The following is a 13916-nucleotide window of genomic DNA, read 5'->3' as shown; positions in this document are numbered from 1 at the left end:
GCATTAGGGGATTGCGATCTCAGTGGGTTTCATACGTTGTGCAATATTTCTGCCGGGTTAAACATTTACCTGCAGCGATTTGCTGGTATTATTTTAGCAGACAAAATTAGTATGGGATGGTGTAAAGGGAGGGGGGGCCCTGCCAAGGTGAGCCAGTCGTGACATCTGGCCGCTTTGTGGCAGCCGTGTGGATGGCCGTAGTAGTGACAACCTCAGATGGACCTGCTTCTTGTTGTGGTCCAGGGGTCGGCAACCCGCGTCTCCGGAGCCCGAGTGCAGCTCTTTAAGGACCGCTTCGTGACGTTATTTATTAAGGACCGAATTCTTTAAAAAAGTCTCCTGGTTTTTTTTGTTGCCGACCCCTGGTCCAGACAGTGAGAAGTGTGGTGAGGGGTGAGAGAACAAACTGTGGTTTTGCGTTTCCCTACCACCGAGGTATATGGAATAGGCTCACCGGGCGGCAAGGTGGCGCGGTGGTAACACTTGCACCTCTCGGCGAAAAGGACCTGGGTTCGACTCCTGACTCGGGCACCTGTCTGCATGGAGTTTGTGTGTTGTCGCACTTTTCTGCACAGGCTTTCTCCGGTGTCCTCCCATAGCAACAACAAAAAACCCATGCGATGTAACCGGTATTGGCCAAACATCCCAAAACTGACACATCAGAAAAAATACTCCATTGGGATTACGCACATCAGCAACATCGCCTTCTTCTGCGAACACTTGGCAGGACCCTCCTGAAAAAAAGAGTCTTGAGACTCGGCCTTTTGTGGGTAAACACGCTTAATTACAGTAACAATTAAGTGGTAGCAATGGATTACGTTGTCATATTCGTTGTGTGTGGTTTCTCATGTGTTATTGGAAACTGTGTGATTTGGCCTTGTGCCATACGGAGTGTAAATTACTTTAATGGAAGGCGATTCAATACGTTGCGTGATTCTCCATACAATTTGCTGATATCCTTTGTCGTCCTATTGTGCAAGGGTCATATTTACACTCTTAAAGTTGAACATTAGACACAAGTTAAAATGAAGTTACACAGTAACTGTTAATCGCTGAGCAAATAATAATAATAACAATAGATTGTAGATCAAAGAATCACTTGTGGCTTTGTCGGGTAACCTAGGACGAGTTTTATAATAATGGATGTTGAAAATCAAAGACCTTCAATCAAGGATTACTCTAAACCAGGAATTAGAACCCATTGCTAATGTCTAGGTGGCAAGGAATTGTATAGGAGGCTAGGAGTAAGCAATTAGTAACTTCACAATAGATCGTGGAAGGAATTGCATTGTAAATGTAATTGGGAGGAGGAGGGGGTAGGGCTGGCTGCGGATTGAGTGCAGCAGGAGGTGCAGGAGGAGGTGCAGGAGGAGGTGCAGGAGGTGGTGCTGACTGGAGTGAGTGCAGCAGGAGGTACAGGAGGAGGTGCAGGAGGAGGTGCAGGAGGAGGTGCAGGAGGAGGTGCAGGAGGATGTGCAGGAGGACGTGCAGGAGGACGTGCAGGAGGAGGTGCAGCAGGAGCAGGAGGGGGTAGGGCTGGTTATGCAGGAGGTGCAGGAGTTGCAGCAGGAGGGGGTGGTGCTGCCTGTGGAGTGAGTGCAGCAGGAGGGCGTGCTGGCTGTGCAGTAGGAGGTGCAGGAGGTAGTGGTGCTGCCTGTGGAGTGAGTACAGCAGCAGGAGGTGCAGCAGGAGGTGCAGCAGGAGGTGCAGGAGGAGGTGCAGGAGGTGGTGCTGCCTGTGGAATGAGTGCAGCAGGAGGGGGTAGTGCTGGCTGTGAAGTGAGTGCGGGATGGCAGAGCGTCATTTATCGAGACCGGGTGTCCTGGTGGAGACTTTCGTCAAGTGTACCTGATGGCTGACTTTACAGGTCTCTCTGATACACTTGGATAATTGCAGTGTATTGGTATCATAATATTTTTCACACAAATGTGGTTTTATCTAAATCACAATTTGAAGGATATGCTTTACACGGTTTATTTTTCTGTTATTAGAATATCTTTGTAAAATCTGTAGTTTTTACAGTGTAGACACCGGTTCTATTTTATACCAGCCACGTGGTGTTTGTCGCCGCTGTGTATTACACAGCGAGCCTTCGTGTTGCTTTAACTTAACACGTAGTCGGCTTTTGCGACCAATATTATCCATAATAGAGGTTTTTGGGTTAGATTGCGTGAACATAAATGTATACTTAAACCCGCCACCACCCGACATAGCCAATTAGTAAGGTTTGTCGCGTAAACAAAACTTGGCAATTTGTTACTAGGACAGCTCACCGGTGTGTTGGAAAGTAAATCCACGACATTTACATTTCGAGTACGACGTTTCACCAGTAATTACAACTAAGTGACAGCCACAAATCTGGCTGTCGTCGCCTGATGATGCGAGTTGCTATTACCGGCGAAACGTCATGGTACTTGAATTGAAAAGGTTGCAGTGGGTTTACTCTCCAACACACCGGTGTGCTGTGCTAGTAACGAATTGGCACGTTTTGTTTAAGTGACCAACCTTCCTAATTGGCTGTGTTGGGTGGTGGCGGGTTTAACGACACATTTATATTTGCACGATCTCACCCAAAAACCTCTTATGGATTGCTTTCACTTCTACGTGGGATTATGTTTGTTGATGTCCACGCTCGGAACAAATGTTATTGACCTTTTGAGTGTGCTCAATCCTGAACCACCAACACAATGAACACTGGAGATGGTGCGCAATGCTTTTTGGAGGATGAATCTTAAACCCATGTTTTTGCTCGTCATTGCCTTCCACCAAACTCGGTGTGTGTACGCCAAAGGGTGACTCGGCGTGGTTTCTGCGGACGGGGCATGAACTGAGCGAGTGGTGCCTAGTCGTCGGGTTTTGGTTCAACGCAGTTTCCGAGCACAGGTCCAAATGCACAACAACAACAAGCGGCCGGCCAGCAACAAACATCTCTGTCTGTAGAGTTGTAATCGATGGGAGTTAACACGTGAGCAAGGGCTTTACAAGAGCTTGGGTGGGGGGAGGGAAAGAGAGATGATGGGAGGGAATTCCAAGTGGAGCAGTGCGGGCACGCACAGAAGCCGAAGGAGAAGTGTTGTGACCTGCAAGTTTGCTGGTTGGATGCAGTGTGGATGAGATGAAACGGTTGGAGAGTGAGCGTGCATGTGTCTTTGTCTTTCAGTGTGTGTGTGTCTTTGTGAGTGTGTGACTCGAGCGGGGTGTTCTCCCCAGCATGCCGATGGAATCGGCAACCTGTGTTTATTTTAAGAATAAGCCATATATATAGGCCAAACTGTGTAATTTTGCAGAATAGATCCTTAAATCTTGACTTAAAGCTTTCGTGACAACAGCAATTCATTTTCTTTGGGTCTTTTGGTAAAGTCACGTAGATAGGTTCAAAGTAAATAACAAAATAACCAAAAACTACGACGTTTCGATCGCAACACAAGTGGTCGTCATCAGGAAAAGGGAGGTGAGCTTCTAAAGACAAACTGTTTATAAAAAATGAACACGGGGATTCGCTGCACGACGCGGGCATCAGCCTGCCGTGTGCCCACAGTGCTCCAGAGCGCCCCAATCGTTTTCTACACTCCCTGTGCCTTTGCTGGGTTCACTGCTGTCCTTGCTTGGAGTGGCAAGGATTGATTTATTGTTCTCGAATCACTTGATCCACTTATGCACATTGTTGGCATGTGTGCAATTTGTTGGGTTCATTTTGGCGGTGGCCCAGCCCTACGGTGGCGGCTTCGACGCCGCTTGTCGAACGTGGCAGTGCCGCCCTGAATGATGCTGTGGGTGGAATAGCCATGACATGTCACGCGTCGTCTGCTTTACGTGATCCAAATGTTCCACATTTTTCCCCGGACATTAATTAATTGGGAAGCGCAGCAATCGTCATCCCCCCCCCCCCCCCTTACTGCGAAACCTCGGCAGGAGTCTTCTGAAGAAGAGTGGAGACTCAGCGAGGCTTTCCCGGGTAAACAAATGTAATTAATAACATGAAAAAACGATGGGAACGTCTTTCCGTTGTCTGTGTTTTATGTCGTCGCGCGTGCGTAATTGCTGCCGATCTTGGATGACTTGTCTCTCCACGGGGGGAAGCCGAGGCCTGCAAGCGGACTTCGCTTGCATTGCCGTGGCCTGTCCTGTTGCGGTGCCGCACGAGCAGTCGCACGGCACTGCAAAAGCTGCACGCAGCCTCCCACATGCCCGCACCTCTCGCAGTGTATGTGGGTTTTCCCAGTCCTAACCCTCACTGTTTAACGAGATGGGTTTTTCCATGCAATCTGCATGCGACAACGTGGCTTAGAATGACCTATGCCATCCGAACAGCAGAGTGTCATAATTATTTGCCTTAACCTGTCGTATCGATGTCTTGTTCCTGCAAACTCCACTAATTGATTTATTTGCTGAAGCTGAGCACTGGGGTCTACGAGACTGACCGATGTCATCTCATTCACACCGTGTTTGCTTGCCACATTGCAGGCGACGACAGCACTACTCTTTCTGCTTCTTCCCTCACACTCGTCTACTTTGACGTTCCCTTTTTCCCCAAGCTCTCAATAGCAGCTCACTTCAAGAAACGCCTTCACTCTTATCCCTTACAATTGTGATGGCGCCGGTTTGTTTTTGTCATTGGCCGCTTTACGATTGGGCCTTTGGACCTGTGCTTGGGCAACCTTGATAAAAAACGTTCATCAAATGCAGAGGTGTCCGTGTCAGTGCCGTAGACCAGGCTAAGCCTCGCTAGCAGGGGCTTTGCTTGCGTTGACGACTTTAAAACATTGCCTGGAGATTGAGGAGGTTGGGATTTTACAAGAGTGAGTAAATAGTCTGCACATACAAAGATCCCCCGTATAGCCTTAACAGACTGTAGTGGTGGCTAGCACCACGCCCGACCGCCTTTGTCTCACCAGTGGCGATGTTAACACACTGCACCAGGTACTTATTTGAGGCTGAGTCGACCTAGGAGAGGCCCAGGACCGGTTCAGATAACCGTCACTGGTGTTGGCCGTGAGCGGGAATCGAACCCGGGTCGCCAGGTTCATAGCGCAGCGCGCTAACCGCTACACTACCGCTCTCCCTCACACACACACGCATGGATCACTTTGAGGGGGCCGGGTGCTGAAAACTAAAACTAGAAACTTTTTATTTTATTTTACCAGGTAAGGCTCACTGAGCTATCGAGCTCTTTCAGAAGCGATCTGGCTATCACAAATGATAGCTCAATGAAGTGGCTTATCGCGTAGAAATTTATAGCGACAAAATACTCAAAACTCATGTTGATTCTAAATGTAAAAGGAAAAACCGGAGGACCCGTAGAAAAACCCATGCGACCACGGGTAGAGAGACATGCAAACTCCAATTATACAGCAGCAGGCATCCTCAGGGTCGGGATCGAACCCACAACCTCCTGTATACCAGGCCAGGTACTTAACAGCTTGCCACTACTTCCTGCGCGTCTGTCATGAGCGCGACCATTGATGATAATTGAGTCTGGGGACAGACACCTGTTGGAAAGCGATATTTAATTCATGCCGATCTATGATTTTTCTTTTTTGTTTAAAGTAATGATTGAATATACTCCTAAGAATACTTGTCGCTGTATCAGAGGATTTGGCAGATACACAAAAATCAGTGGAAAAGTTACTTCTCCTGATTTAGGCTCTTGGTGAAGGAATTTCTTGATAAATTCTTTGCTTCTAATATAAAAAACTAAGAAACACAAGATGCACTTCCTGTAAAGTGCCATCTCTTACCATGTTGCCTCCATGTTGGTCCTCCAGGCCTCATGGCTAAGCTTCCCAAGGCCCCAACCTTCACCAAAAGTGTTCGGCTGCCATTGGCATAGTGCGTGGAATGGAGGAATGTCAGGCGTGTCATAATCTGTTTTCTGGCTGACCTCCCAAGAGCACCAAAAAATCAGTCAGAATTGCACTGGTGCAAGGCTAGACAGATGGCAGACCGATGGCAGACAGCGCTCATGCCATGAACTGGCAGGCTTCGGTCTCACTACCAGCAGACCAAGTGGATCCCATAGCTAGGCGACAGGATGATCATCAAAGGTTACAATCGACCTCCATCAGCACCTGACACTATGGAACATTATATTAGTCATGGCTCAGTTCTGGCTTTTCTTCTAATTCAGCTCGGCTCATCTCCGGCTTGAGCTGCTTATTTGCTTTCCGAGGTACATCATGAATAGCTCAGGCATGGCTTGGGCTCAGCTCATTGGAATCCTGAGCGTGGCTGGGAGCATGCTCAGAGCCGGCTCAAGTTTAGCACATGGCTTTGAGCCGACTCGATTTAGCCAAAGCCAAGCCGAAACTGAGCTGTGACGAAGAATCCAGGCCTCTGACAACCACATTGCTGTGCTAGTGTGATTCATTACGGGCCTTTGAATGTATAGGTTACTCTTTATCTATACATTTAATTTCCAGCGATATTAGGGACAAGGACAGGGATGAATGCAGATCACCAGATTATTTCTGGGATCCTTCTGTGACAGAATTGTCATGACAGTAGCACTTATCTCTGCTTTTTGTGTTTAGTTTGTTGCCCTTCTTCCCCCGCATTTCAGATGAGCACGGTTGGCTACGTACGGTGCGAAAGAGGTTCAACGCACAATTCACCCGCGCCAATAGGAACCGGCTCCTCCAGCCACGCCTGCGGGCAGTGCCGCCTATTGCTAGCAAACACAACAGTAAGCGAGAGCTACAACTAATGGGCAATGTCTACCCTCCACATTGAAGACAAAATTCAACATAGAGCAGTCAGATTGAGTGATAACTCAGCACTGAGCGATTCACTTAAGTTGCTGGCTCACGGGCAGTCGAGCACCTCCTTACCACTCTTCTATCGCTAATGCCATGCTTACTGTTCCTGTGAACTTCACTCATCGATACCTGTACCGATGTTGAGGACTCGGTTCAACCAAACTGACTGTTTCGTCCGTACTGTGATTCATAATTGATATTTGGGTCAAATGGCGTAAGTAAAAGCGCCGTGTTCTGCAGGCCACAAACACTTCTCTTTCTGCTTCTTTCCTACACACGTGCGATTTTGGAATTCCCTCCCTTCGTCTCTTTTTCCAAGCTCTTATAATAACCTTGCTCAACGAAATGACTTTGGTGCTGTTTGTTGCTTGCTGCTTCATGTTTTGGGCCCTTTGAGGCCTGTGTCTAGCAGCTGTGTGTGTTTTTGTACACGCATTGCGTGGGCATCCAAGCGATGCTCAGCCTTTCTTGTGTTGCCATCTTGTCTGTATTATTCCTTGTGGCCTTCTCTGGATGTGCCTTTGGCCTCTCATCAACACTCTCTCAGCCTTGTTCCTTGTCTCGGGTGCCAAAATAATGCATCTTCAGTTGCTGGCGGCGCTCTAACTTTAGCACCCCCTTGCCTGGAATGATTCCGCTCTCGTCGTGAGCCTTTAAAGCGATGCTGCATTGGGGTCGTTTAATCACGCCGGGGCCCCGTTCCGCGAGGTCTCAACACGTTGCGCATGCTGGCGTGCCGCATGGACCGCTGGGAGTGCATTTCCTAGCTAAACCGCCACCCCTCCCCTGCCTGGCTACAACCCCGCAGACTGAATATTCGCGAACGGCGGAGAAACTCCACGATTGCGTGGCCTCACTCCCAGCGCCACCCTCGCGCAAGTCCGTGCTGCCCCCCCCGTTGCATTGTGCAGACCGAGGAATGACATAGCGCCGCTCGCAATGGAGCAGAGGTCCTCCATGAATAGCAATCTGTGGACTCTGGCGAGGATGCTGCAATAACAGCCATCGTCGGTCTCCCAAAACTAAGCGTGAACGGCATCCAAAAGCAACATGAATCGGGTCCCAGTAGTGGCGAAACTTGAAAGGTTCACTGAACAAGATGCCCTTAAAGCCGATTAAAATATTGTAGATGCAGAAAGGTTATCAGCAGATGCAGAATTGGAGCCAATCTGAATGCCAGAAGAGGCATTCGTAGTTTAATGCAGTTGAGAGATGAATCCTCCAATAAAACCACTCCACGGCTAAAATGTGGCATTAAAACTTGGCCTTCTCACGTCTTTCAGCAAGGGGCCTCCTGCAGCACGTGAACAAAGTAGAATAATGTAGGTGTTGTGCTCAAATCCTGCACCCACATTGTTGGCCAGGCGTGGGTTCACTGCTGTCATAGCATAGAGCTGTGGTTATTCTCAACGTTGTTTGGGTTACTGCTCTACCCCCCTTGTTGGATTTTGTTTCAACCGAGTAACCCCCCCTTGCTGACCCAACACGGTTCTGAGGTATAAATGTATGAATAATGAACCAATTGTCCACTTTGTGAACTATCCTAACTAGCTAGTAATTGCAAGTGAATAAAAAAAACTTCAACGGACGCTCTGCATGCATGATGTAATCTGTCCGTGCTCGCTGGTTACTCTTGGCAACCACATTGTTTACGATCAATGATTTTAGAAAGGTCTTTTAAATCGTTCTAAGTTACCATATGGATTTAAATGTTATCGTAGTTATTTTACATTGACAGATTCATACATGATTATTCACCAAGGACTCTCATGTACGATATAATTTCATACATGTATGAATCACCTCACGTGTACCGCCTGAGACATTGCCACCTAACCCCCATGGGTCCGCGTACTCCTGGTTGAGAACCACTGGCATAGAGGGATATTAAACAATGGACACACAGACAGGATAAGATGAGGGAAGTGTTTGTTGCTTGTATGAAGGGCGTTGTTGGCCTTCTGCTTATCCACAGACTCCACATATATTGGGGATCGTTCTCGTGCCTCCCTGCATCCTCATGCTCTTCTCTTAAATATGAAATTGCGGATGATAGGAAGGGTTTCTCTGCAGTTATTTGGTAGAAGCGCAGATCAGTGCTCCTTGGTAGATTATAGGATGGGATACAAAATGAGTTTCACTTTCTCTCTGCTACACACTGGCAGTTTTCTTTCCATGTGTCCACCACGGACTCGGCACCTTCAGCGGAGATCGTCAATTCTCATTGGGCTTTAGAGAACGTGGATTGGACACCCGAGTAATAATATTAGCAATGAAAGCAATGAAACAAATCATTAAGTGTTTGTCGGTTCAAATTTTTTACCAATTAAAAAATGTAAATTGGGAAGAATAATCTTGCTAACGCGTGTATTTTGTAGCATTTTCCAAAGTGCCCTTGTCATCGGATGTACGCGATTAGCGACGATATTGATGGGCTCCAGGCTGCATAATGAGATGGCGACACATGGCTCATGATGCGTGCTATCCAGGAGTGATGTCATCACCTTGGCGTGCCAGGCAGTTCACTTCAAGTGGTGGCTTTTTATTGACAAGTTTTGGACAACTCCTTGAATCAACGCGGTGGGTTTTCTTTTGGGTTAGTTCATCATGGCAACATAACTTTGCAATTAAATAATTAACAAGGCCGAATAATCTTTACGAGAGTTACCATGGACCCCTGTTACATGCAGTGGGCAGAGCGAACGCACAAACGCTTTCAACCTTGGTTGGAAAAGCGTTTACTTTTAATCCAGATTTAAAATACACTTTTCATGTTTTCTAAACCGTTTCAGTTTGTATTGGGGGTAGCTTAAGTTCATGACATCTTTGAATGTGCTGTTCTTAAAAGTTTTCTTTAATCCTTTATAAAATTGACACTTGTTTAAGCGAGAAGCATTGCACCGTATTATAATCTTGGAGGGTATCCACGGTTTCCATTAGCGATTACCTGGACTGTACGTAAAAGTGACAGAAATGCAGCAAAACGTCGCGTTTTTGTGCTTTCCTATTAATCGCACTGAGGGTTTGGCATTAATGGTCCGATTTTAAAAGATAAGTTCCAGAATGCTGTGACCTTAAACATGATACGAATGTTTTCATGGCATAGACAAAGTGATTCCTGCACATATTTAACTCTAAAAAGGGAACGTAACTTTAAATAATTACATCACTCACAAGGAACAAACTCGTCTGTTCATCGACAATTTAAAGGCACTGTATCTTCAGCCTTTGGGTTACACTATAACTGCACTCTCGGTTCACGTCTTTTTTTACAAACAAAAGCCAAGGTATTAAAAGCAAAATATAAACCACACAATGTAACTCGGATTTGCCAAATATCCCCAATGCTGCGATTTTACTCAGTTGGGATTTTCTGCAGCGGCATCGCCCCCCCTACTGCAAAATAACTTCCTAGGATCATCCCGAAAAAAAAGTCTTTAGAATCAAACGAAGCTTTCTTGGGTAAAACAAGTACAATAACATAAATTATTTGGAATATTTTTTAAAATGTATAGTTTATGAAGAATTAAATTCACAATGTGAATTCCAAATATTTCAGATGGTTTAATTAAGTAGCAAAGTGTTTACGTGATAAACCTTCCTAATTGGCTGTGTCGGATGGTGGTGGGTTTAATGACACATTTATATTTACTCGAAAAAAAAAAACCTGTATTGTAGTAATTCTGTTTGTAATACCTTGGAATGTCCCTCATGTTTGTGATGAATTCGGCATAGCATAATGCTTGCCTTTCCTATTCTCAGATCATGTTTTGTTTGTTGTTGTAACTTTCTGTCCCTGAGTCCCTACTGGACATATGTGAAAAAGAGCTTTACAGCTCATCTGGTTCCTCCTCCAGTATACATAAATATTCTGATCGTTACATCTGTGTGAGCACACTCAATATTTAGATTACTCTTTTACCCTTGACAGTGGGACTTGTCCTGAACTTGTCACAACATGCTTAACGAAGATTAATTGGCTATTGTACGGGCTGCTCGCCCGCTGTGAATGGGCGCCCATTGTGCCTTTTGTCCCTGCTGTGGATGGCGCTGCCAGTGCCACCGTGGGTCTAGCGGAAATCGCTGCACGCCGTGGGGCTCTCGCCCTGGAAACTGCCCCCGCGGCGCCACGGTGCCCACTCGCTACCCTGCAAGAGCCTCTCCCGTTTGTTCGACCGGATATTGTGCGCTGGTAGGAAAGTGCTTTAAAAAAAAAGTATTAATTCCAAAAGAAGTTACTTCCAGTGTATTCAGCGGTGTGTATTAGTGCACGCGTAAAAGTTCAGCGTGTTTTTAATTCTATTTGCTGGGGCCGTCAGTTGATGTCAGCTGTGATTCCCTCGTGCTCTCGCTGCGTGGCTGAACCTGAAGTTCACTTTTTCAACCCCTTTTCTTAGTCAGCTCAGGCTTGGCTCTGGCTCAAGTGAAACTAAACTAAAAAATAAACAATTTCACGTATTTTACCAGGTAAACCCCACTGAGCTGTGTAGCTCTTTATCAGAAGTGACCTGGCCACAAATGATAGCCCAATGTTAGTGGCTTATTGTATGGACATTTATAGCAGCCAAATACTCTTAAACGCGTGATGTTGATTATAAATGTGGAGGGAAAAACTGGAGGACCCGGAGAAGAATCCACACGACCATGGGGAGAGAGAGACATGCAAACTCAAATTATACAGCAGGTAGCAGGGTTGGGATCGAACCTACTACCTCCTGTATACGAGGCGAGGTGGTTCTACATATTGTTACAGCGGTACAATTGAGCTGGCTCAAAACCATGCTTAACTTGTACCGGCTCTGAGGATGGTACCAGCCATCCTCAAGATTTCCATGAGCTGAGCCGAGCCTGAGCCGAGCCTAAGCCGAGCCTGAGCTCAGCTGCTTCATGCGTCTTTGAAAACAAGTGAGCGTCTCAAGCCTGAGCTGAGGCGCATGAGAGGCCAAGAAAGAGCTGATCCACGAGTGAGTTTACGAACCTTAATGTCCAAATCATTGATGTGCGCGTGTGTGTGTGTGTGTACGAGGATGAACTCCCGTCAGCAAGCTTTTGAGACTTCACAAGGCCTCAAAGTGCACCGAGCCTGGCACAAGGGCGGTGGTGACATCACCGCCACTAAGTGGCGAATGGTGGCTACTGGTGTTGTTGAGGATGAGGCTGCGTCACCCCTCTGCACTGTATAATATTTAGAAAATGTCACGAAATTGTTCATTGTAAGTTGCTTCTTTATCGTAGAATACTTTACGGTAACAACCCATGTGTGCCTGCATGTCGGTGTATGTCGACTTAGTCATGGGTGAGTCTCTGACTATTCAAAGCATATGCAAGGGAGCCTGCCATTGTGACTGCAATTGCTATAATTCACAGAGTACATGCGAGGCACGTGTTTTGTGATATCGCTCCCAACGCTGGCCTCCTCTTCACCCTCCCTGTGTACCATTTGCTGGTGATTTAAGCATCTACATTGACAATTCATCAAATCCCTTCTCGCGGACTCTCCAACCACTCCTGGAATCTATTGATCTCTCCTTGGTGATTTCCTTTTCTCACGCCCGTGGTTGTCCTGCTCGGCCATTCTCTCACACGGGGGTGGTGCTCACTCATTCCTCCTGCCAGGGTTACCAATCGCCGCGCCTGCATCTCAAGGAATGACGTCACGAGCATAGTTGGAATAACATTTAGGGGAATTACTTATTTGTGGTCCGCCATAGGATTGTGGTTCTCACCCGGGGGTACGGGGACCCTTGGGGGTACATCGCAATGTCCCAAGGGGTACGTGAGGTGATTTATAAATGTGTGAAATTATATCATATATGAGAGTCATTGGTGAACAATCATGTTGTATGAATCTGCCAATATAAAATAACTACAATAATATTTTGATCCACATGGTAACCTAGTGCGATATAAAAGACCTTTTTTTAACTCATTGATCGTAAACAATGCGGTTTCCAAGCGTAACCAGCGAACGCGAACAAATTACGCCACTCGTGCAGAGTGTCCGTTGATTTTGTTTTTATTCGCTTGCAGTTACTAGTTAGTTAGGATACCTCGCAAAATCGACAATTGGTTAAAATATTGATGTTCATTATTCATACATTTATTTCTCAGAACCATGTTGGGTCAGACAACAAGGGGTACAGTAGCCAAAAAAGGTTGAGAACCACTACCACAGGATAAAGCGGTTGCTGAGTATTCCAACAGAGCGTGCAGTGTTGTTATGAAGTTCACGGGAATGATCATAGGGCCCGTAGCGATAGAGTGATAAGGAGGCGTCGGCGACCGAGCGAGCGAAGTCGATCAGGGGAGATGTTAAGACCTGCAGACTGACGGGCGGCCGCTGCTGCCGCTGTGTGCCGCTGTGTGCTGCTGTGTGCTGCTGTGTGCTGCTGTGTGCTGCAGGCAAGCCGGAGGTGCTGGAGCACGAGGCGCGCGTGGCGCTGTCCGGCATGTTCAGCGTGAGGAAGGGCCGCACGCAGCTGCACAAGTGGTCGGAGCGGCGAGTGGTGCTGTGCGGGACCTGCCTGCTCGTCTCCTCGCTGCGCGAGAGCCTGCAGGGAAAGCTGCACGTCATTCCGCTCATCGGCGGCAAGGTAAAACAACATCAGTGTAGTAAGTTTGGAATTCGTGATGCTTTAAGAGCGCGATGCCATCCTATAGGAAGGCGGCGCTTTAATTCTCAACCAAGTGGCTTATCATGTGGAAATGTATCATGTGGAAATTTATAGTAGCCAAATACTATATGCCACTGGCCCCTTTAAATACTTGATCTGCTGCCCCAGCCATGCCTCTCCTCATGGTTCATAGCAATAATCGGTCCTGAATTGGTTGTGATATTAAAGGGGGTTTTTGATGTTGAAGTCGCCACCCAATTTCAGTAGTCTTCCCGCAGAGCCCAATGGGATGCGGGGGGGGGGGGGGTGTGAGCCGCTCGTTTTACAAGTTTAATTTGAGGCCGAAAGTGTCCGCCTTGAGGAAGAGCGACAGGGGACAACTTTTATTTCTTCCTTCCTGTTCTACCCTTAAGATTTTCCTATAAATGCTGGAAATAGTGGTGAAATAAATTAAATATATAATGCAACCAAAGTGCTCCCTTTCATTCCCATCCATGTTTCCATGGATCGGAGTGAAAGTCTCCCCCATCTCGAAAGACGGTTGGGA

General features: G+C 46.9%; 1 protein-coding gene across 3 annotated transcripts in view; it reads left to right on the top strand.

Annotated features, from left to right (window-relative positions):
- The window catches only part of LOC144936949 (PH domain leucine-rich repeat-containing protein phosphatase 2-like), a 90907-nt gene that overhangs the window by 25456 nt on the left and 51535 nt on the right, over nt 1–13916 (top strand). For all 3 annotated transcript variants that reach the window (XM_078864192.1, XM_078864191.1, XM_078864190.1), the window contains exon 2: nt 13158–13348. In XM_078864192.1, coding sequence (XP_078720318.1) covers nt 13158–13348 — 191 coding nt within the window. The remainder of the gene's footprint in view (nt 1–13157; nt 13349–13916) is intronic.

Source organism: Lampetra fluviatilis, chromosome 17 (genome assembly GCF_964198595.1).
Source record: "Lampetra fluviatilis chromosome 17, kcLamFluv1.1, whole genome shotgun sequence".
In the NCBI taxonomy this organism is placed as follows: domain Eukaryota; kingdom Metazoa; phylum Chordata; class Hyperoartia; order Petromyzontiformes; family Petromyzontidae; genus Lampetra; species Lampetra fluviatilis.
Note: the sequence above shows the minus strand (reverse complement) of the source record. Positions and strands in the feature narration are given on the sequence as shown.